The sequence below is a fragment of the Rousettus aegyptiacus genome, unplaced genomic scaffold (assembly GCF_014176215.1).
Source record: "Rousettus aegyptiacus isolate mRouAeg1 unplaced genomic scaffold, mRouAeg1.p scaffold_m13_p_2, whole genome shotgun sequence".
In the NCBI taxonomy this organism is placed as follows: Eukaryota; Metazoa; Chordata; class Mammalia; order Chiroptera; family Pteropodidae; genus Rousettus; species Rousettus aegyptiacus.
Window position 1 is genome coordinate 92,640,526 of NW_023416295.1, and position 23,505 is coordinate 92,664,030.

The window sequence follows — 23,505 nt, forward strand, 5'->3', positions numbered from 1 at the left end:
TATTGGAAGGCATGTTCTGATGTAGGAGCAGTACAAGACTGCTGGTTGTGATGACATGACTTCTAGGACTACTTGGAGGAGTATTAGTACATCAGTAAGTACAGGACATCCTCCATGTCTGCTTCAACGGGCTTAAATCATTGGTGTGTGTAATAGGTAAGGTCCCAGATGTCTTTTGAATGGGTGTCTTTGAGAGAGGTAACTTTCTGGCAGTAGATAGGCAGATGTGCTTTAGTGGAGGGCAGTTGCTCTAATTTAATATAAAGATAGGAGTCTGATTTCCCAAATCTGTCCAGTCAGGAAGGGCTTTTCATTCTGAGTGTGAAAGGAAGGAAGTATTTGTCTAGCTCCTTGGGAATGATTGTCCGATGCCACCTTTCAGAATTGCAGAGATAGCCTTTTTTCACAAGGTAAAAAAGTTGAGTCAGAGCCCCTTCACCTGTGTGAATTCATTGTCTGTAGTCCTCTCTCATGGGCTTCCTGTCCTCTGATCTCAGTGTTTGTTCTCCTTGAGGGATGACAGGGATGCATGGCCATCACTCACTCCTATAGTGCCTTTGTGTGGGGTAAGAAAACACATCCCTTCTTCTGAGTGGATACTGCTTCTCCCCAAGTATATGGTGTGCTGAATGGGGTTCTAGGCTGGATTTCAGCCCTTGTTCTCCCCCTACTCACTTTACTTGGGGAGCTCACGCTGCTGTACATCGCAGCCAGGGCAGGAGCCTGGTATCTATTCAGGGTCATGAGCTCTAATGCCTGTGTGGATGTGTGTTTATCCTTTAATACTTGTTACCCAAATGATTATTGCTGCAAATGCCGAATATCCTTGTGATTTCAGCTAGAGCAAGAAACACTGACTGGTAGGGAGAGTAGTGCACTTGACTTTAAAAGTGGGAATTGGTCTCACCCTCTGCCCTACTTACATTTAGTCCTTTCAGACACTGGTCATCCAGTTATCAAAGCATCATCTTTGACCTAGGGACTTCCAGTTCATCTTGACACCCAAATTTTGTGCAAAATTGTATTTGGCACCAGAGTAGAGCACAATTTTCTGCCAAGTTTAATGTTGGTAAGGGTGACATGATGAGGACCCCCCCATCCACCCACTCTTTACCCCAGATCTGTGCCTCAGACATGTATGGAGCTGCTCCTTTCATAGCTGAACCCTGCTGATCTTGGCCGATTTATAATAAATCAAGATACTGAGTGTCTAAGGTTCAGAACTACTTCTTTTCTCACGGAGTACTCTGCTCTCCTTACAGAGGTAAGAATTTGCCTTCCGTTTTTGACCCTTTAGAGCACTTTAGGAGGAGGTGGGAATAATTGGGACTTTAGAGTGAGGCACTCCTGGGCTTGTATATTGTCATCTGCAGCTTATTAGCTGGGCAAGTAAATTACCCTCTGATCCTTAGTTTTCTTGTCTGCACAGTGAGAATCATAAGAGTTTTTACTAGGATTGTTGTGAGGACCAAATGAAAAGATTTCTATGAAGTGCCAGCACAATGCTTGGTACATAGGGGAGTTCAAGAAATGGTAATTGTTATTAGATGCAACAACAGATGACTGACAGACTTTTTAGGCCTCCTCTTCTAAAGCAAGGAGTATTTATAAAGTCTTACACTTAGCTTGAAAACTGAGTGTCATAACCATTTACAAGAGGGAGAAGAGAATGTGTTTTTTCAAAGTGGTTGGTTTGATTCATTCATATCTTGATGGCTTTAATGATGGGAATAAGATAAAATATGGTTATTGACCCTAGGAACTTACACTTCTAGGGAGACAGTCATATAACCTAGAGTATAATCAAACCTTATGGGTGCCATGATAGAAGTAACTCAGGGATATGGTAAAGTAAGCAATCTATCTTTGATAATAGCATCATCCTCTTTTTTCCTGCTTTGGGCCAAACTTATCTTTTTATAGTAAGTATGGGACTGAAGTAGATGGGAGAAAGCTAGACTTTGGCATTATTTAATTTAAAAAAATTCTTGAAGGACTGATGGGTCCTTGGAAGAAACTAGAGTAAAAGAGTTAAGTATTTCTGTGGCTTACTTCAAAGTAATGACATAAGGAAGCAAAGGAAGGTAATGGAGAGAATTTAGCCATTTAACCATGGTGCCATTGATAGCTTATTGTGTGACTCAGGATAAGTTATTTCATCTCTCTCAACTCCTGTTTTCCTTATTTGTCAGTAGGGGTCATAAGCATCTGTCTTCCAAATCCATAGAATATGAGGAGTAAGTAGGATCATTTATGTGAAAAGTGCTTTGGGAAGCATCAAGTGCTATCTACATAATGGTGGAGTTGAGAGTACATAGGTAGACATTACCCAACTCTCTTTAGAGAGGAAGATGGCATTAAGAATCAGGAAATATGTGAAAGAGTTCAAGACTTGAGCACATGCTGTTCCCTCTTGTCTTTCAGACCTCTGCTCTAAGTTACCTGCTCAGAAAAGCTTCCGTGACCAACATATCATTCTAAGTCACTGTAATCTGTGCATTACCTTCCTGGCTCTCATATTTTGTAATTATATGCTTGTTTGCTTACTTGTTTATTGTCTGTATCCTTCAGCAGAGAATATGCCCCCAAGAAAGGACAGGTACTGTGTTCTCATTCACCAGTGTAAAATAAATGTCAAGCACAGGGCCTGACATATACTACACACTCAATAAATACTTTGCTGAATGACGTAAAAGGCAGCAGTGAAGACACATTGGTATTCTGTCTGGAAAACAGCTACTTTGGGGATGCACAGATTCAGATACATATTCTCTTCTTGCGTGGGTACGCAGATGCAGAGAAGTGTCTGTATCTGACCCTCCTAAAGCATCACCAGATTGCAGGTTCTAAATGTCACAGGCTGGATTCGTGACTTAACTCTACCCTATACCCAAATGGCTCTTTCTGTCCGTAAAGAGATGCTAAACTCACTTGCATTCAGGTATACATTTAATTTGGTGAGTCTGTGCCCTCAAAAGGGAAAACTCACCCTGGACTCTGGAGAGCTGATAACTTGCTAGGCAGGAAGCATGTGTCCTATGTGCTATTTATAAAATGCACCACCCTGGCTCTGGTCAAAGACCGCACCCATTGGACTCCCAGCTGTCTGCCAGATCTTATGCCAAGTAACTCTGTGTCAGGGTATGTGAGGTGGAGCTTAAATTCCGTTCATGCGTCTGCTGGGTGATCCTCAGATTACCGTTCTATAAGAATCGTGAAAAGATGCCCTTTTTTGGTTTACTTTTCACTTTTTTAAAAAAATGGGAGTGTAATATATGTTTTTAAAGTATAAAAATTTTAAGTTTACAACTTGAACTTATGTATATATGTAAACATCCATATATATCTGATGGGGTTCAGTTACAAGTCGATCTACTATGAAATTGTGGGGATAAGGGATTTATTATAGGAATTAGACTTTACACAATTATGGGAGGAGTTAAGGAAGTGAAGGTCCAGATAGGGGTGTTGGAAACCAGAGAGGAGTCACTAACCAGTCAGCCTGAAGTCCGCATGGGTAGGCAAATCAAAGCTCATAGGGAAATCCGAGAAGTCAGGGACATCCATTGCCTGAGCAGGGCCATCAAACAGGAGCTTCTGGAGAGCCCTGTGGGAAGGCGTTGCCTCTGGGTAACTTCTATCTGGTTGGGTCCACAGCCAGTATCTGGCGTTGGGCCTGGGGCTGTTGCTGGTTAGCAGGGTAGTGGAGAATAAGAACCTGCCAGGCTCCTCTGTCTCTGTCCATCACTACATTTGACTGCTGAGACCTTTAGAGAGTAATGGCTGCTGCTTTAATTCCATCTTGCAAATCTCATGAAGGTTTTCTTTTGGCTAATTCGAACTCAAAACTCTATCTGGAAATTCTGGGAATCCTAGTTCCCAGCTTAACCAGCTGACACAACACTGTCTGGCGTACTGTGTAACCACCCTCCAGATCAGGGTTCCAAAGGTTCCCTCTTGGCCCTTCCCAGATAGTAACACCATCTCACGATCCCCAGTCACTATGTTGACGGACATCTCACTGCAGTTGAATTGTTTGTTCTTGATCTTTATATACATGCAATATGTTCTTTTTGGTATCTGGCTTCTTTTGCTCAGAATTGATCTATGAGTTTCATCTGTGTTGCCGCATGTTACAGTAGTAGTTCATTCCTTTTCATTGCTGCATAGTATGCCATTGTATGCCTATAACTGCAGCTTATTTCTCATTTTGCTATTTTTGGTCATTTGAGTAGTTTCTTTTTTTAGAGTATTATGAATGAAGCTGCTATAAATATTCTTGTTCTTGTCTTTTGGTCAACATAGACATTCACTATTTTTTTTTGGATTTACCCCCAAGAATAAAACTGCTGAGTTTTTTGGTAGACATATATTCAGCTTCAAAAGCTACTGCTAAACAGTTTTCCAAAGTGGCTGTATCAGTTTACAGTCTAAGTGTTCGACAGTTCCAGTTGTTCCATATCCTTGCCTACTCACGATATTGTCTGTCTTTAATTTTTGTCACTCTAATGGCTATGTGATGGTATCTCTTCGTGGTTTTGGTTGACATTTTCCTGATGATTAATGATATTGGGCACCTGTTTAGATAGATGCTTTTTGGAAGTTTGGATACCTTCTTTTGTAGAGTACCTGGTCAGCTCTTTTGTCCTTTTTTCATTGGGTGTCTGTCCCCCCTCGCTCCCCCACCCCCGTAATTGGTTTGTATGACTCCTTTATATATTTCAGATATGAGACTTTTCTCAGTTACTAGTAGCCCTTTGGTTTTAAGGAGGTGTGTTCCTTATAAAGCAGTGGACAGACAGGGTTCCTGTAGTTGTTTATTGCTCCTTTTTCAGGGAATTAATACAGTGTACAATTGGAAGTTAGCAACCCAATTAATACATGGTTTTAAAAATAAAATATTGGACCCACAAGTATTTCCACTGCTTTTTAGAGATACAGTTTATCTTGAGCACTCAAAGTATATACTCATAAGCCAAAAATTTAATTCATTCATGGAGATTTGAATGTTGGTTGCGGGTCTGACATTGCTAAATGCTAAGGATAGAAACTTGACTAAGAGAAACATGCTGTCCTCTAGGAGTACATAGTCTAGTGAGAGGTGTTTGGGGAACAGAGGAAAGGTCTGTACCTAGGAAGAAGGGAAGAGTGAAGCTGTTCAGAAAAGGGTTCAGAGAAAATGTGAAACTAAAGCCCTGATGGATAAGGAGGTTCATATTCATCACCTACCTTAGTTCAGAGAAGATCGAAGGAGGATGAATATGTGTGCGTGGGTGGGGAAGCATGTTTTAGTCTGAAGACAATATGTACAGGAAAGACCATGGCATGTCCTGGAGCAGCAAGCAAATGTGAATGGCTGAAGCAAGGGATGCATGTCAGGAAGTAAAGAGTGATGAAGATGGTGGGGAGGCAGGTGCCAGCATGGGCTGGCAGCCAGGGAATTTAGTCAGTCAGTAACATGATGTCTTTCAAAATGTATAAATGGAGTGACACGATTAGATTTGTTTAGAAAGATCACTTTGGAAGAAACATGGTATATGAATTGAAATTTCCAACTTGAGTTAGGGTCGATAGACTTGTACACCCATGTTCATAGCAGCATTATTCACAATGACCAAAAGATGGAAACAACACATATGTCCATTGATGGATGAATATATACAGACAGTGGAATATTATTCAGCCATAAAAAAGGAATGAAGTTCTAGTACATGTTACAATGTTGATAAACATTGAAGACGTTATGCTAAGTGGAACAGGCCAGATAAAAGGGGTAAATATTATATGATTCCACTTATGTGAGGTACCTAGATAGGCAAATTCAAAGGAACAGAGAGTAGAATAGTGGTTACCAGGACATAGAGGGGAGGGGGACATGGAAGAGTTGTTGTTTAATGGGTGCAGAGTTTTTGTCAAGGGTGATAAAAAAGTTCTGGAGATCGTGGTGATTGTTATACAACATCGTGAATGTACTTAATGCTACTGAATATGTATACTTAAAAATGGTTAAAATGGTAAATTCTGTATATATATGTTACCACAAAAAAATAAAAAATTAAAAAATTAAAAACCTGCATGTGGGATCTACATGTAGGAGATGTCCAGGAGAGCGTTACAGAAATGGTACAGAATGAAATAAAAAGAAAGTGCCAAAGACAGAAGACTGGGAGCCCCGTTATTTATCAGTATGGCAGAAGTCAGAGGAGTGGCTAGAGAGAAACCAGGGGAGGGGAGTTTGTTTGTGTAACTTTGTCCTTTGCCAAATTGGCCTTTTGGTTGCTCTTTGTGAAGTCAAACTTCTCTCTTGGGGTTTTCCTTCTCCAAGCCAGGCTGTTCTAGGAGGGCACAGGCGTCTTGGAGTGCTGAGATGAGTAAGGTGAAATGAACTCAGGGAAGGATATTCCTTTCCAGGCATTTCGGCTGTGTATTGCAAAGTTGTAGACCTTTTGTCTTCTATCTGTGTTAATTTTCTGATTCCACTATTCCCAAGCTAAGCTCAGTTGCATGCTTCTCAAGCAGGGGCAAGATGGCTGTGACTTCATTCTGTGCCCTGCTCTTAATTCTTCCTGTTGCCAAATTGGCAGCAACATCAAATAGATGCTGCCTTCTTTCTTTGTAACCATCAGCCTCTTAAACCTGATTAAACTATACTCATCCTCAGGGTTTGGAGTTACCAAAAAAACCCTCTAGAGTGATGGAAATGTTCTAAAACTAGGTCGTGGTGATTGTTGCATAGCTTGGCAAACTTACTAAAAATAATTGAATTGTACACTTAATACAGATGAATATTATTGTGTGTAAATTCTACATCTCTTCTAGCTCTTAGCACTGTCCCATCTCTTTTGCCTGGGTGCTACTCTTTGGGGGCAGCCAGAAGCACTGTTCGAAGTCCTAGCAGTTCTTGGCCAAAGTCCTGCAGAGTTTTGATGTCAGGACTTTGGCACAGCTTGTGACTGTCACCTGGCTCCTTTCCAGTTGCCCTGCCCAGGGCGTCTAGCACCTAACCTGATTGGCATATCTATACCAGGAATAAGCAAGCCCATTTCTGTTTGGAGGCTTGGCTTAGGTTCTCCAGGCCCCAGAGGCCCATTATTCACTTTATGGTTTATTCAGGTCTCATGACTCTTTTTTTGTTCCCCCTTGCTCTTTGGTCATTTTATTGCTCTGTTAACACCCAGGTTACAGGGTAAGCGGAGAACTGCCAGGAAACAAAATCTTGAAGTATGGCCATTTCTCAAAAGTTCCATTTGAAGGTTTAGTGGGAAAGGAGGTTAATTAATGATTCCAGTTGTCTCTGTATTTGCTAACCTTTTCATCCTCTTCTGCTTTTTTCCCAAAAACTATCTGGATTTTGAAAATGAAATCAGAAAAGTTTTCCTGCCTTTACCCCAAATGCCACTCTATCCAGTTAGATTACAGTAATGTGAAACAAGTTTGGTTCATTCTCTGATTATTACTTTCTCTTCAGGAGTTACAAACTTCATGATGGCAAAGATCTTATCCACCTTCACTATTATATGCCAGTGCTTGTCACACACTGGGTTGTTAAAAAACACACTGTTACTAACAGAGGTTGAGGTTTTAATATGAACAAGTGGGTTAAATTGCCCCACAGGAGGCAGGCAGGCAGGCAGAGCAATGAGGGGATACCTTTTCTGATGTCATACTGGGATTTTTATTGAATTCCTACTGCCTTCCTGTAGTTTGAGGTGCTCTGGGGCTTCTGGTCAGATGTCTCCTGAAATACAAGGTTACCTAGTTAAGGTCCTTTAACAAAGTCTTTATAATGTTTAGTATGTGGACCAACTATGTATTTACATTCACTTTTCCCTTTCCTGAAGTGAGTGTTATTTCTAAAAGTGGTATACTCAGTCTGTACTTAAGAGGGGAGCCGAGAGGTGAGATCCGCCCAGATCATTTTGGTCACGTGTGGCCCTGAGTGCTCCTGAGTCATGGGTACAGGCGCAGAAGTCCTCTGATTTGTAAGAGAGCGGATGGCATCTTCGATTGCCTTCCTCATAAGAATGGTTTCCCTGGAGTCACTCCTGCCTAAGCCACAGCTGGTGAGAGGGTCAAACAGCAAGTGCCACTGGGCACGATCCCCTAGGAAGCACTGGGCTCATTCACATTTTAGATTTCAGTCCACGGAGTAAGCCAAAGCATTTGCCTTCTATGTACCCACAGTCAGCCAGTCAGTTAGCAGAAGCCTTTGCCTGTAATAAGTTAGGCAAGTGTTTAAAAAATAAGGTAGTGGGCAAAGAACAACTTGTAGCCTGAAACTCTGTTCCTGCTGCACAGAGGATGCCTAAAGGTGGCACTGGCCCTTCGGCCATCAGGTATTGGCATCATAGGATAAAGGTGGACACGCAGTATTGCCTTTAGGCCCTTTAGAGGCTATGCCACCTAATCCTTTTGGTGCCGAATTGAGTAAAGATTAATTAGTCTTCTGTAGAAAAACTTTGGTAGGTTGTTGGCCTTGAGCCCAGCGTAGTTGGGATTTTGTAGTCTAAAGGTCTCATGGCAGTTAATTTGGGAGCATTTAGTCTTGGGAAGAAAGAAACTAAAGTTTTGGTTGTACACCAGCACCTCCTTGGCCAGGGTGGGAGGTCATCCCTAGGGTAATGGAGTGGCATAAGTAGAAGTTGTGGACTGTACACTTTCATGAGCCTGCCAGGGTATGGTTTGGAGAATTTGCAATATTCCTTAAGCATAAGAAAGAAAAGCTTGTTGTTATTCCCTTTCTTTGGATGTTTCATTTCTAACCAAGTAGATTCTTTCCCATGTGAAGGGGTCGGGGATGTAGCTTCAGGAGTGAGCATCAATGTCTGCTCAGCAGGAATCAGTAGGGGGTGGGCCTTGAGGAGCATTTGATCCAGGGAAAACTTATGTTTTGTTGGGAAAATAATGCCTGAGTCCCATACCTTTTTAAGCTAATTTAGCAGGGAAAGTATATACTATAGAGCTGGTTTAAGATTAGCCCTCTTGTTTTCTTTCTGCTTTGGAGACAAACGAGGTTTTCTCTATGAAAATAGTTGAAAAATGTCAAGGCCTTGGAGCCGACTAGCCCCACTCCCTTCTGTGGCCTGAAGCCAAGGCAGATCTAGTCAGTTTGCTCGGTGCTTGGGGTAGAAGTGGAGGGGGCACATCTGCCTTGTTGGAAAATTAAAATACTTTTCCTTTGTTAGCTGCCAGCCTCCTGAAACAGCTTCTTCTTAACCATTCCTGTTTTGCAGCCAGTCTCCTTCAAAGGGTACATATTTGTCCTTGGGTTTATCTCTTTCTTCCTTCCCCATATCTATCTCCAAGAACCCTGTGGGGTGTCTTATGAATCTTCTCTTAAAGCTTAGGAGCTTTGAAATCACAATACCAGTGACTTAGGGATTCTCTGGTATCTGAAAAAGGTGAATATCATCCTAGAATGTGAATTGAAAACAATAGTCCTTTTCAGAGATACCTTAGGGAGCTCAGTTTTGCCCACTTCCTTGTTCTTCTCTTAGCCCCTAAATTAGTAACAGGTTAATAAGGAAATAATCATCACATAAACACCTTTACCCCTTTTCTATACTTCTGTGACATTAGCTATTATGGCCCAAGCAAGCCTTTCATGTATCTTTTCCTTCTTTCCTGGCACCTGCTTTTCCACTAGCATACGTACTAAGTTCAAATGTAAAAATGAAATTACTCTTCCTGCCATCACCACATGAGCTGATGCGTAGATAGACATGAATGCAATTCCAAAGACAGGTAGGAAGTATTGAAGGGGAGGTATATAGCAAGGTGAGATTCAACTTTGTCTGTGGGTTGGGGTAGATTGAGTCATTTCAGTGCAGTCTGGAATGAGTAGTAGGAATCTCAAGTGGACAGAGAGGAAGGACATGTTAGACAAAGGGAAACAGCAGGAACAAAGTCGAAGAGGCTTCTAAGACTGTGGTACATCCCCAAAACTGCAAGTATGACTGAGGAAAATGGTTTGTATTTGGAAGCGTGGGAATAAGCTTGTTGCTAGATCTTTAGGGGCCTTTTGAACCTTGCTAAGGGTTTGGATTATTTCCTAAAGACAGTGAAGGGTTGTGATGGGGTCACATTTGCTCTTTAAAAAGAACACTCTAGCACTCAATGTGGAGGATGGATTGGGAGGAGTTAAGATTAGGAGGCTATCGAATAGTCCAAGTTAGCAATCACGGGTGCCTCCACCAAGATAATGGTAGGGAAATGAACTTTATAAAATAAAAGTCCTAGAGAGTTAGAGTCAACAGGACTTTGATTTAGTTGATTGGATTAAGGGGTGAAGACAGAGAGAGTCTGGGATGACGCCAAATTTTCATTTGGTGGGTGGGTGGTGGTGGCATTTAACTATATGAGAGGCTGTAAGTTGGGGAAAGAGAACAGAAATGTTCCATTTTGGATTGCTCAGTTGAGGGACCTGTGGGATATCTAGATGAAGATGTTTAGTAGCATTTGGATCTCAGGAGCAAGGTCAAAAAGATGAAAGTTTAGGCGTTGTTAAGTTTTATGAAAAAGAGGGGCGAACAAACAAATTGGAGCCATTTCAGAGAACTGAGCAGCAGTGAGAACAGTAGGAGGAGAAGCAGGAGCCAGAGCCGAGGGAGGAAAGAGCTGCTGAGAGAGGACGAGTAAGAGGATTGAAAAGCATCTGAGCCAGCCATTGTCGACTTCAGTAGAGTGTGGGAGACAGAAGCCTGAGTGGAGAGGGAATGAAAGATGAACAGAAAGGAATCATTAGGAGGTCATAAAGTGGTGACAACAAAAATAGACAGCTCTTTTAGGAAGCTCATTTAGGAAAGTAAGAGGGGTAGCAAGTAGTAGCTTGAAGGGCATACACATTAATGGGAGAGAGAGAAACGGGATGTGTGGGGGGTGGATTGCTTAAAGATGGGAGAGAATCCGGCTTATTGGTAGGCTGAGGGTAAACTATAATGAGGAAGTTTAAAATACATGATGGATGGATGGTGGTGATGTTTGCACAACAGGTAAATGTACTTAATTCCACTGAACTGTACACTTGAAAGTGGTTAAAGGGATACGCTGCACAGCCTAGAAGTTGGGGAAACCCTTCTCTGAGGCAGGGGAAGGGTAAGGACTCTGTAAGTGTGAGGGCATCCTTGTCTCTCCTCTGGAGCATGTGAGAGGCAAGGGCATTGAGACTGGAAGAGGAGGGGATGGAATAGGGGGTCTGTGAACACAGAACCAGGTTTACAGGAGCTAGTGCAGGTTCCTTAAAAGAATAACTGGGCAGTATTGAGGCCCAACCTGTGGTTGGTGGTGATGGTGAAATGTAGCCACATCAATCAGCACTGCTAACTTTTTATTTCTCCAGCAGTTCAGAAAAGTTGTTTTTGTCTCATCCTTGTTCCACTTCTGAAGTTGGTGTTTCAAACATCTAGGGATCTGTCTCGATTTGCCTCCCTTGCTCTCCACCTAATCTCCAGCCAACCTTATCAGAAACTGGTGAAGAGTGAAATGCACAATAACACTTTCGCTCGCCTTTGTCATCCTGCCTTGAATAAAGAAGTGCTGCCTTTTCAGACACCCTGGACCTATGACAGCTCCAAGGTTTTCTGACGCAGATTTTAAAAACACACACAGCTTAGATTTGGAAATATTATGGGCCCCTCACTTATCTCTGGGGAAGTGGGCTAGAGGCTGTCGTATAGCATTTCATGACACTGATACCACTCTTCTTTTTCAGAAACCAGTTTCTTTTTATAGAGGACAGTTACTCTGAAACTATTTGACTGTTGAAAACAAAGCTGCCTCCAGGTCTTGGCTCCTGTCCTGTTCTCCTCTCCTGCTGACAAGAACTGGTGCTAAGCTGAGTGCAGGGGTCCGATAGGCAGAGCTTGTGTAAGGCGGGTCCAGAGCAGATAGTGGTCATGAGAAGCAGCAGGTCTCCAGAGGACCAGGGGGCAGAAACCACCTGGATTCCCCTTGTAAGATTCCTAGATCTACATGTATGTGTTCCTTCTCTCTTCACTCTGCTGTCACATTCCTGAAGACACTCAACCCATTTTCATTTGATACGACTTCTGTCTCATATCCTAACAGAATTCTGCCTGAATCCCCAGGCTTCTCGGCAGGCTGGAGAAGTTCACCTTCCTGTCCATTCATTCATTCAAGAGTTAGTTATTGTGTACCTACTGTGGACCAGGAGCTATTCTAGGTATGATATGGCAGTGAACAAAATGGCAAAAATCTTTACCCTCATAGAGCTTACATTCTGTAGAGGAAGACACAATAAATAAATAACATTTCTAGCGTGTGAGGTCATGTTAAGTGCTTCAAAGAAACCAGAGAAAGAGGATCAGCAATGTGAGGAGTACATTTTAAATGGTGTGGTCAGAGCAGGCCACACTGAGAATTTGAATATTTGAATAAACACCCAAGGGTGGTGAGAGAGTAAGTCATGTACGTCAGCTCCATTAGAAGGCTAGTGTCCTTGGAGGCAGAAAGATTTTTTTCCTCTGTTCATTGTATTAGAGCCTAGAAAAGTACTTGGCACATAATAAATGATCAGTAATATCTGTGAATCCATGCATAGATCTGGGAGAAGAGTATTTCATACAAAGGAAGTATGTGCAGAGGCTGAAGTGTGAGAGAGATGTGTGGTATGTACGAGGAATAGCAAGGAGGCCCAGTGTGGCTTAGGGAATGAGCAAGGGGGTAGCAGCAGGAGGAGGTGAGAAAGGTAGAGTGTGAATGGGGCGCAGATCTTGCAGGGACTCCCCAAGACCTTTTTAGTGGTCCACAAGGTCAGAAGTACTTTCACAATCGTACTAAGGTGATGTTATTTGCTTTTTTCCGCGTTCGTGTGGTCATACGTGTACAGCAGAGTTCTCTAGAGGCTACATGATATGTGCTGTTGCAACAGATGGAATGCAGAAAGCAGATATGAGATTCCAGCTGTCTTCTTAAGCCAGACATTAAGGAGATTTGCAAAAATTTAAAACAAGGTCACTCTTCTCACTAAATATTTGTTTTGGAAATATTTTTTCCATAAATATGTTAATTATGTTACTATATAATGGATTGTTGTTTTGAAAGAAATTAATAAATATTGAAATTTTTCTCAGTTTTAACCTCAAATATAGTAAATATTGATAGATCTTTAGGTCCTTGGTATTTTTAAGGTATATAGAAATCCTGACACCAAAATTTTGTGAAACACTGTTATTGGGCCTTGGAGGCCATTTTAAAATGTTTGCTTTTACGCTAAGATGGGAGCCACAGCCATAGCTCTAGCTGAATCAAACAAGATGAAATTTTATGCAGATAGTTAAAAAGTCCCTATAGGTCTTGAAAACAACAAAGCACATAAATATACAGGGTGAGGGAGATGTGTTTTAGAGTCGACCCACTAGTAATAAGAGGACTTTGGTGTTGTACTACGTGGCATGTATAAACAGCTAGGGGCACATTCCAGTCAAGCTCTTTTCTTTTTCCTTGGAGTTTACAGTCTACTGAAGGAGGTAGATAATAAGCAAATAAATCCATATATGTTCTGTGTCAGGTGGTAACAAATGCCAGAGGAAAAATAAAGCAAGATGAAGGGAGTAAGGAGTGATGGAAAGTGGGTGATCTTTCATGTAAGTGGTCAGGAAAATTTTCTCTAGCAAGGTGGTATTTGAGCAAAGACCTGAAGACAGTGAGGAAGAAGCAATATAGCCATCTGGGTGGAGAGCATCAGGCAGAGAGACTAGGAAGGTCAAAGACTCTCAGTGGGCAGCCTGCTAAGGGTACTTAATGAACAAGAAAGAGGCCAGTCTGGCTGTCACCTCAGGAACATAAGGGAGGGTGGTAAGACATGAGCAAGGGGTGGGAGAGGGGTGGGTCACTCAGAGCCTCCTAGGCCATTGTAAGGACATTGGATTTAACTGAGATGAGAAGCCATTGGAGCATTTGAGTACAGGCATGGCCTGATATGAGTAACATTTAAATAATGCTCAAGCTGCTGTGTGGAAAATATTCGGGGTTGGGGTGGGGGGATTTCAACAGTGGAAGCAGGGAGAGGCTATTGCAGTAAGCCAGTGATGGTAGTGATGATCGTGACTTTGACCTGATAGAGGAAGAGATGGTGAGAAGTGATTGGATTTGGGCTGTCTTTTGAAGATAGAACAGACAGGAATTACTGAAGAATTGACTATGGGATGTGACAAATTAGGATAATTCCAGGGTATTTGGATTGAGCAGCTGGGTAAATAGTGGTGCCATTGCTGAGATGCATAATACTAGAGAGAAGCAGGCTGGAGATAGGAATGGGAATCAAGAGCTTCGTTTTTTGTATGTTAGGTTTGAGATGCCTATAAAATTCCAAGTAAGCAATTGGTTATAAAAGTTCAGAATGAAGAAAAGAAATATTTAGGTACTGCTGACTATCTGTATTGGAAATGCTATTTAAAGCCATGGGACTGGAGGAGATCATCAGGGGCAGAGCTTTTTCAAAGTAAGTTGTGCCTCATGAATGGGTCATGAAATCAATACAATGGCAACCAGCAATTTTAAAAAATGAATTAGAACAGAATATCTCAGTAGTAAGGATAAATTTTGTCTTGTGAAAGTTTTTAAAAATTACAATTATATAAACATGCATAGAGAGAGATAACTATGCGTACAATTTAAACAGTTCGAAAGCCACTGATGTTTAGGGAGTGGATGTAGATTAAGAAGGGACCCAAAGACTAAGTGATCCCATAGTCATTTCAACATAAGAGGTTGAGGATAAGTGAGGGAACAGCAAAGGACACAGGGAAGTGGCTAGCTAGGCAAGAGAGTAGTATCCTAGTGGCCAAGAAGAGGGGCGATCAGCTGTGATTTGCGCTACATGTGGATAGGTTGAGGAAACTAGGACTGAGAATTAACCGTTGGCTTTTATTATATGGAAATCGTGCGTGTCCTTGAGGAGGCATTTCCATGGAGTGGTGGGGATGGAGCCTAATTGTTGTAAATTCAGAAGATAGTGGGAAAAGAAAAAGACCAGTACTGATCTGCAGCTCCTCCCCAGCACTAGTGTCACTGCCTCAGCTCCACCTCAGATCATCAGGCATGAGATTCTCACAGGAGCCCTGGTCCTTGGTGCCAAAAGGGTTGGAGACCGCTGTTCCAGAGCACCTTTATGGGACCTTGCATTTTCCCCAGCAGCTCTACAATCATCTTTATAGAAGTATTGATATACCTTTGGACTGCTGTAGCTTTGGTGTTCTCTGAGTCCTTGTGCTGCAGTGGCCGTAGAGGTCATTCTGCTCTGGCCCTAGAGGTCATCCTGCACAGCTGCCAGCCAGATCACATCCTGAGTCTGCACAAGTATAGGTGGCTTAGTAGTCCTTTAGTCCAAAACCGCATGGAGCGCCTATCATATGCCTGGAACTGGGTACAGAGTGCTGAGTAATGTAAATGGGAGCCTCTTCTGGTGGAGGACAGCTTCTGACTGTACTTTCACAGAACCTCGGTGAGCCTTTCCTCCCAGAGGACCTTTTGTCACCCTGAGAGCCTGGATCATAGCAATGCTCTCAGATTAGTGGAGCAGGAAGGTGTTGATCTTTTAGTCTCTTTGTAACTCAGCTATGTACTCTTGATAGTGGCTAGGTTGGGGTTCACCTCCTGTTCTGCCCTGACCTCCTTCAGTAAATGCAGTAGGATTAGGTGATTCTGAAATGCTTTGTGATTGACTCCTTGGAGGTGTTGCTGATGACTAGGGTACTAGAGCTGAAGAATGCAGACTGATAACTACTGTGTTAGTGCTATTTTAGTTGCTTAGGTTTTCAGCAGCCAATAGGAAGAATTACTGTGAAACCAGACCACCCTTACTGCCATTTATGAGAGGGCTTCATTTCAAAGGAGCCAGATGCAGTGATAAGTTGTGAGAAGAAAAAGAATCCTGTATTGTGTGCCCTTGCTAAATTTACTTGAAACTGCGTATCCATTGATAACTGGACTGCTATCTTCCTAGCAGACAGAGTCTGTCTGTAGTCTCTATAGACCTGCTAGTTCTGGCTCTCAGGGAGCAAGGGCCTGGAGCATATGCATTCTGATGAGCTTTAATTTCTCACACTGTATTCTCAGGTGGTTTTCATAATGGTTAAGGCCTTGGGCTCGCAAGTAGACAGATAAAAAAACAAGTAAAAAAAACATGGCTGCACTGCTTTCTTCCTCTGTGACCTTTCAACTTCTTTAGCTGCAGTTTCTTCATCTGCAAAATGGAGATAACAGATTTTACCTCATGGAATTGTGGTAAAGATTAAATGAGATAAAGTATGGATCTGACAGCTAGTAACTTGTCAGTATGTTAGCTATTTTTCCTGTTATAAGTTGAAGTCCTTACATCTTGTTTTAACATCTAAGTTTGGCAGGAACTTATTAACATAAATTTTATTCCTTTAGCCCCTCCCCCCAATGCTATTATCACACCTTCTAGAATAGATGAAATGGGGAGGGTTAAGAGTAATTATAGAACAAAGAAAGTTTTGAAGCATTTTTCTTTCAAAAACCAAAACTTCTGAGCTCTCTCAATCCGTTATATAAATTACTATTTATTTAGCCCGAGTATAACCTTTTGTTGCGGGAATTATAAACAGGGTAGTAATAACATATTACCATTTATTGGGCCTTACTATGTGCCTGGCACTGCTGAGCAGTTTACATTCATTACCTCAATTCTTGCGAAGCCTGCAGTTCAGTGGCTATTACTTCATTACACAGGTGAGGAAACTGTAAGGCATAGGCCTCGACATTGCTCTTTGTTACTCCTTGTTTCTCAGTTGTCTGGGGCATCAGCATCAGCCATTGTATTTACTGGGTATTTGGTTCTGACTTGGACTTTTTAGTGTTTGTTTGGGTGACGACCACAATGCAGAGGTCACTTCATTTCTGATTCACTTCATTTCTCCATTGTGTAGGTATTCTTAACTGGCTTTTTCTAAAGAAATATGTAAGTTGTTAGCAAGGAGAGGAAAATAAAAAGTTAGAGAAGGTATAACATAGGGGTTAGGGCCACATCAGTGTCTTTCAGAATTGGAGACTCGGAAGAGAAGCCAGGGCTGATCTGGTCTAGGCTCTTCTCAGAACCCCCTAGAGAGGGCCATTCCACAGCCAAAAAAGTAAGGTGGTGTGAGAATTCTTAAAAGTGCTACATTATTGCTAGTTGCTCTTAGAGTATCACTCCCTGCCCAGGCTGACCACATCACTGGTACCGCTTTGGGTAGATACCGCTTTGGGTAAATGTTAGAAATCTCTGTAACATCTATCCCATTCTCTTCCACCTGCCCCGCCATGCAGGCCAAGTCTCATGCTTCCCCACAGAGCTGGTCCTTCCAGTGTGGAGCTGCTGGGCTCCCATGCAGAATCCCATGGCGGGGGGGATTCTGTTCTCATCAAGTCCACAGAAACAGGACATTTCCACTGCAGGTCAGGCTGTAGCTACAAAGATCTCTTACCCCTAAGGACACTGCCAGTCCTGGAGGAATGGCAGGAACAGATGAGGAGTCGTGCCACGTGACCGAAGAGCAGCTCCACGGACTGGGCGAGAGCATGGGGGTAAGGGTGGGGCTGGTTTCCTATTTCCTTGGGATCCTGCTGAGTGTCACTTTGATGCTAAATAGGATGGAAAATCAGAAAGCTGAGAATGGGATACATGTAGAACCATACATGAGAAAAACTGCTTTCCTTAGTATATTTTGAGTTGTTCCTAGGTATCCAGAGAACCTTATCTAAGGTCTGTGAGAGACAGAGATAAGAAACTATTGGTCCAGGAGCTGGGAAGCAGTTCGAGGCAACAGGGAGTCTCATTCCCAGATGGTCCGATTCAGTCAGCTCATTGCCCTTCCCCCGCCCCTCCGCCCCAACCAAGCAAGGGCCTCAGTTTCCCTATCCATGGAAGACAGTGGCCTGAGCAGGCCTTGTTTCTGAGGCAAAACACGAAGGACTCTCATGATCTGAAGGCATTTTTCATCTAGGTTTCCTCCCGGTGACATTCCATAACACGCTTCCTATATGCCTACTTCTAAGATCTACGTAGACAAGTCATACTTCTGACTGCATGGGCTTGGAAAGGAATATTTCATAGATTTCTTTATAAGATTTAGAGATTTGCACATCTGCCGGTATATTAATGGTGCAGTGGCTAGGGAGAAAATTAACTAAACTCAACTCTGGTTTCATACTCTTGAAGTATAATTATTATTTTGTTGGTTTTTTTCTCTTTCCTTTTTCAGTTTTTAAAGCTGTTTCTCTCTCTATCCCTTGAATAACCACCTACCCATACTAAGAGCTACAGATCAAATGTTCTCAAAACCAACCATGAGTCAATGACAAGAGATTTTTTGCTCTTCTTATAAATAGAAACATAAACTCTGCTCCTGCTTGTACTCCATAGTCTCTCCAGCACTTTCCTCCACAGCCAAGGGATGTGCAGGGTTTCTGAGTCAGCCGTCAGCTGCCACAGGACAGAACATGCAGGATGTTGTCAATTGGCACCGATGCCCTGGGAGCCTGGCATCACCTCCTCTTCCCTCAGTCTCCTTACTTCCCTTATCCCTTCCTTCCACAGGTTGGCTTTTCAGTCCCCAGGATTCTGGCACCTTCCGGCCAGGTTTCCTGGTCTCTAGGTTCCTGTGATTTTATTTTCCCAGGATACTGGAAAGTCAGGTACACGGAGGTGGTCCAAAAGGGGTATGATCAGGGATTTTTGACCTTCAAGAATGAGGAAAATGAGGGCTGTAACAGGAATGGCCCTTCTGCGATTCACTCCAGCTGCTCTGAGTGAATCAGAGTGCCTGATAAGTCACCTTGCTAAATGAGACCATCCGGAGTCTGGCAGAGCTACAGGACAATGCTGGAGCGCTCTCAGGGTGTCTTCCTGCTGTGGTCATTTGGCTTGCAAAGTAGGAAAAGTGAGGCAACCCAGGAGAATTAATCTTGTGTAGTCTTACCTTGGGTGCCTGTTGCATTGTTCCAGGAACCAACTTACTTCTATTTATCTGTTGTCATTAGTGACCTGTAGGTCAAAATCCCTTCAACTGGGCACTTAATACTTGCCTGCTACTTGGAAGCAGTCCCTTTGCAGCTGTCTGAGAGCTATAGCCCAAACTTGTCAATTTGCAAGTGTTTCATATCACCAGAAGGGGTAGGGGCCAGTTATTAATCAAGATGTTCATAGGTAGTGGGGTTTGTTTTGAAAATTCTCTGTGGGGTTAGCAACTCTTTGGAAGTGAATGTTTACTTCAAACAGAGTGGGCTGCAACCATCCAAGCAGGTATTAGCCTACACAGTAGAATAATCCTCTGAAACAAAAGCCTGAGACTCTTTTAAGGAGGTATGAGCAAAAGGCAAGCGTTAAGACAGGGGAAAGGTTTTGAGAAATACATGTCACAGGATCTTTAATGTGTCGGTTTTAGCAAGAAAATTAAAGTATCAGGTGCCCAAAATCCTTGCAAGGAGTGGAAGGTGGCTGCTGTTTACAAACAAAGAAGAATTGTTTTCTTTCTTGACATGGGGCCAAAAGATCAAACCAGGTATATTCAAAGCTTTCCAAGTATTGTCACTCTTGGTAGAGTTATAAAGTTGATGATAAACACAGGTAAGGTATACAGGGGTCAGGATCACAGAGAGCTGTCTGCTTGCCAAAACAGTAAATAAAAGCTACAGAAATCCCTGCAGAGAGGGCCCCTCTGGAGCAAACATTCTGTGACTTTTGTTTCTACTTTTTGGTTGTGACCTGTTAACCCTTTCTTCTGCCTTTGGATAAACACACTTGGTTTTTTCTGCCCTACAGCCATCTTTTGACTATCTACTGTTTCTAAGAGATGAGTCTTAGCTTGTAAGAAAAAGAATAGACTCTTTTTAGGAACTTTCAAATGTTTCTCCTGCTACCTACTGCTACCTAGAATAAACTTATTTAGGAGAAACTGAAGATTAGTTCAATATAATTTCTTCCCGGACTCTTGGCCATGCAGATATTGGGACAAGCTGTGTTTCTTAGTAGTGTAGTTTTCACATCCAAAACCAGGAGGGGTTGTTGAGTAAGTCATATATTTGGGAGGAAAAGCTGAGACAATGTCTTTTGGGTAAAGACACTTTACCATCTTTGACTTGGGCTCCACAGTACATGACGAGAGTGTGTCTGTTGACCTAGAAAACATAGAAAATGGCAGTCCTTTGTATTTAGTTATTACTTTCATAAAACTTAAAACCCATCTACAGTTGACTTGGTTTCACCTTATAATATCATAGTGAAGTGTGGAGAGAAGCAGAATGCTGTTCTGCTTCACAGGGGGTGGCGGTGGGGGTGGGGGCGGTGTTCTGTTGCTCAGCGGCCTACCCAGTGTAAGACATTCAGGTCAGAACATGGGTCTTTCCCCATGTTCTTGGTCTAGAACTTGATGCCTATCTCCTGAGAATTAATTTCAGCAGTACATACAGTCTGCAGGCTCCCACTACCCTTGGGTTGGTTCAGTAAATAGTGAATTACTTCTTGTTTCTACACCTGAACACAGCTTCTATACCCTTCCTTCATCTGCTCCCATCTCCAGCAGTAAATCCTCTTTAAAACAAAGTTCAGTGCAGTCCTGTTTGTCACACTGGTGGTAAATTGGTGACGCACCTGTGACTGAACATCACGACTAGAGTACCAGGAATAAGTACTGTAACCATTAAGATTTTCTTAGCACTAAACTCAGAGAACTTCAGAATTGGAGGAGAGTTTTAGAGATCATCCAGTCTAACCTCCTCATCTTAACACAAGCAAAAATCTAGGCCTGGTGAGGCAAGGTGAGTTATTCAGGGTCATGCAGTCAATGCTTGGCAGGCATGGTATGGTCTGAGAGCAGTGAGAGTACTCGTCGCCCTGCCATGCCCTACCTCTCTGTTCTTCCTGTGGCTTAGTTTTGGTCTTTGGACCATTGCCTCCTACTTCTCAATAATAGTTTTAAGTAGCGATGATAAATAAAATGTGGCACCAAAGTGATGAAACACACCCAGGGGAGTGAGTGGATAGGAGCACATAAGATACCATTTCCCATCTTACAGCTTCTGACCAGCAAATACAGGATGGTGGGTGTGTGAATGTTTTTGATAAGTGGAAGGTATAGACATTATTGTCAAATATGCCCATGGCAAAGTGGAATGGCTATAACATCTTCCCACATGTGCAGTGGCAGGACTTTTTCAGTCCTTTAAATCCCTGCTGACTTTGACACTTCTAAGCTTTGTGCTTTTTAGACTACTATGCTGCTGCCCTTTGTTTCTCCTCAGACCTCTCTCCTCTCTTTCTCACATTCTTTTTAGAGAACTCGTCTTCCTCTGCCAGCTCTTTACAAGAGTATCAGTCCCAGATCTCATCCAAAGCCCTTGGCTCTTCTCTTTCCGTAGACTTCCTTGTGTGATCTTACCAGCTGTCATAGGTTCAACTACCACCCATATGCTAATAACGCCTAAATCTGGGGCAGGCTCCCTAGCCACTCCACCAAGCTTCAGATCATACCTGCCTGTGTAGTGAACACCTCCTCTAAGGTGGTGCAAGTGTAATGCGTGCAAGTATAACGGGTCACAAATGAGTTCTATTTTCAGTCCTTTGTTCTGGTGTCACTGTTTACTCAGTTTAGTAGCCTAAACTGGAAACCTGGGGATCACACATTCTCTTTCACCTGTAAGAGTCACTCACAAGCCTTCCTGTTTTACTTCCTTTCCCATGTCCTACCCTTCTTCCCTGCCTGCTAACACTTACTTATCCTGAGAGAATCAGCTGTCACCTCTCAGAGGTTCATCTTCAACGAGGACACACCTGTCCCTATGACTTAGGTGCTAACATTCTGTTTATGAGTCTGTCTCACCCACTAAACTTCAAGATCCTTGAAAGTAAACACTGTCAACTCATCTTTCCACTCCTAGTTTTTCACTGCCTGGAGTATAGAAGGTATATAATATACATTTGTTAAATGAATGACTAGAACACTTATGAACTCCACTTTGAAAAAGAGTTATGTCTCCTAGAAAATGTTTATAGATGCAGATTTGGATTTGCTAACCATTTGTTTTTGGTTTTTTCTTCTCTTTTTTTTTTTTTTGTTAGATTAATGTGACAGTGTCAGGTGGACCAACAGCCATCCCACTGCCCCCTTTGTCAGGGAGGCACTGAGAGAGGGGAAGCATGGAGGAGAGTAAGAATGAGACAATGAATCGAGCACATGCCCTCTTTGACCGGTTTGTGCAGGCCACCACCTGCAAGGGAACCCTCAAGGCCTTCCAAGAGCTCTGCGACTACCTAGAACTGAAGCCTAAGGACTATCGCTCCTTTTATCACAAGCTGAAGTCCAAGCTCAACTACTGGAAAGCCAAAGCCCTCTGGGCAAAGCTGGACAAACGAGGCAGCCACAAAGACTACAAAAAGGGAAAAGCGTGCACCAACACCAAGGTAAGGCTTTGGCTGCCCTCAGGCCCTGGTGTCGCTGACCTATGGACTTAACCAAAAAAGAAAATATTTTGAGTAGAGGTAGGCCAAGATAAAAAGATTGAGTAGCTATAGACTGGGTGAGAAGTAGACCAAGTCAAGCCATGCTCTAGTATATGAAGTCATGTTTATACCTTACTGAAGGTTTGTGGATCCATTACTTATGTTCATTTGACTATCCCATCTGCCAGACCTTATTCTTATTTCATGTGAATACATACTGAACATTCAGGGTTTCAGCTACTTAGGAACAACTGAAGTCAAGTGGTATAGCAACTTTTTTATTTTGCTTAGGCTGTTTGGAATCTTACACTGTTAGGAGGATGCGGGCCACTTAGTAAAGAAGTAGCCAGGCCCTGTTAGCATCCTATATGAACATGGCTTCATGGTGCTTGTCTTTTTTCTGTAATTGGTAACTAATAAGATATGGATAGTATTTGCCAACTTGGAGATTGGCCACAGGCTGCAGACCTCTTTTCATCCATATTCTAAAGATCTGTTTTGATAACAAAATTATTTATTTTGTTTTCTTTTTCACAATCTATAGAAACAGTTTCCATGAAACAGGTAGGCCTGGGCAAAGACCTGAGACATTCAGTCACCTGTGTTCGGGGATAGGTATGAAGAAGTGGAAAGAGAACAGTACATTTCCTGTTTTCCTCCTTATATAAGAACACACCCTCTGGGAGAAAAAGCAGGGAAATAAAGTTGTGAATGACTTAATGACTATGTTATTAATGTTCTTTTATAAGCTTTAATTTTCCCTGGTGTAGGTACCTGGAGACCCATCCCCGGTGGAATTGAGTTTGTTTAGGTAATTCTTATCAGCAAAATTCCAAGGCGTGACTTTTATGAGTAGTGCTGGAGTTTTATTACGAATAAAAGGAATTCAAAGCCAAAAAACATTGCATGTCTTTTTCTTCTGCACATGCAATGCAAACTAATTAAGTGTCCCATCTCACTTTGAGTACTTCTCTGGAATATGGATTTTCAAGATAATTTTCCTGGACTTTCAGTCTAAAGATGTGATTTTAGAACTCTTTTCAGCA

The 23,505-nt window shown here is 42.4% G+C and overlaps 1 protein-coding gene across 15 annotated transcripts in view; it reads left to right on the forward strand.

Annotated features, from left to right (window-relative positions):
- MICAL3 (microtubule associated monooxygenase, calponin and LIM domain containing 3) overlaps positions 1 to 23,505 on the forward strand; it is a 187,029-nt gene that overhangs the window by 52,418 nt on the left and 111,106 nt on the right. For all 15 annotated transcript variants that reach the window (XM_016125587.2, XM_036237106.1, XM_036237110.1 and 12 more), the window contains exon 2: positions 22,079 to 22,420. In XM_016125587.2, the coding sequence (XP_015981073.2) occupies positions 22,157 to 22,420 (264 nt within the window). In that variant the 5' untranslated portion in view covers positions 22,079 to 22,156. The remainder of the gene's footprint in view (positions 1 to 22,078; positions 22,421 to 23,505) is intronic.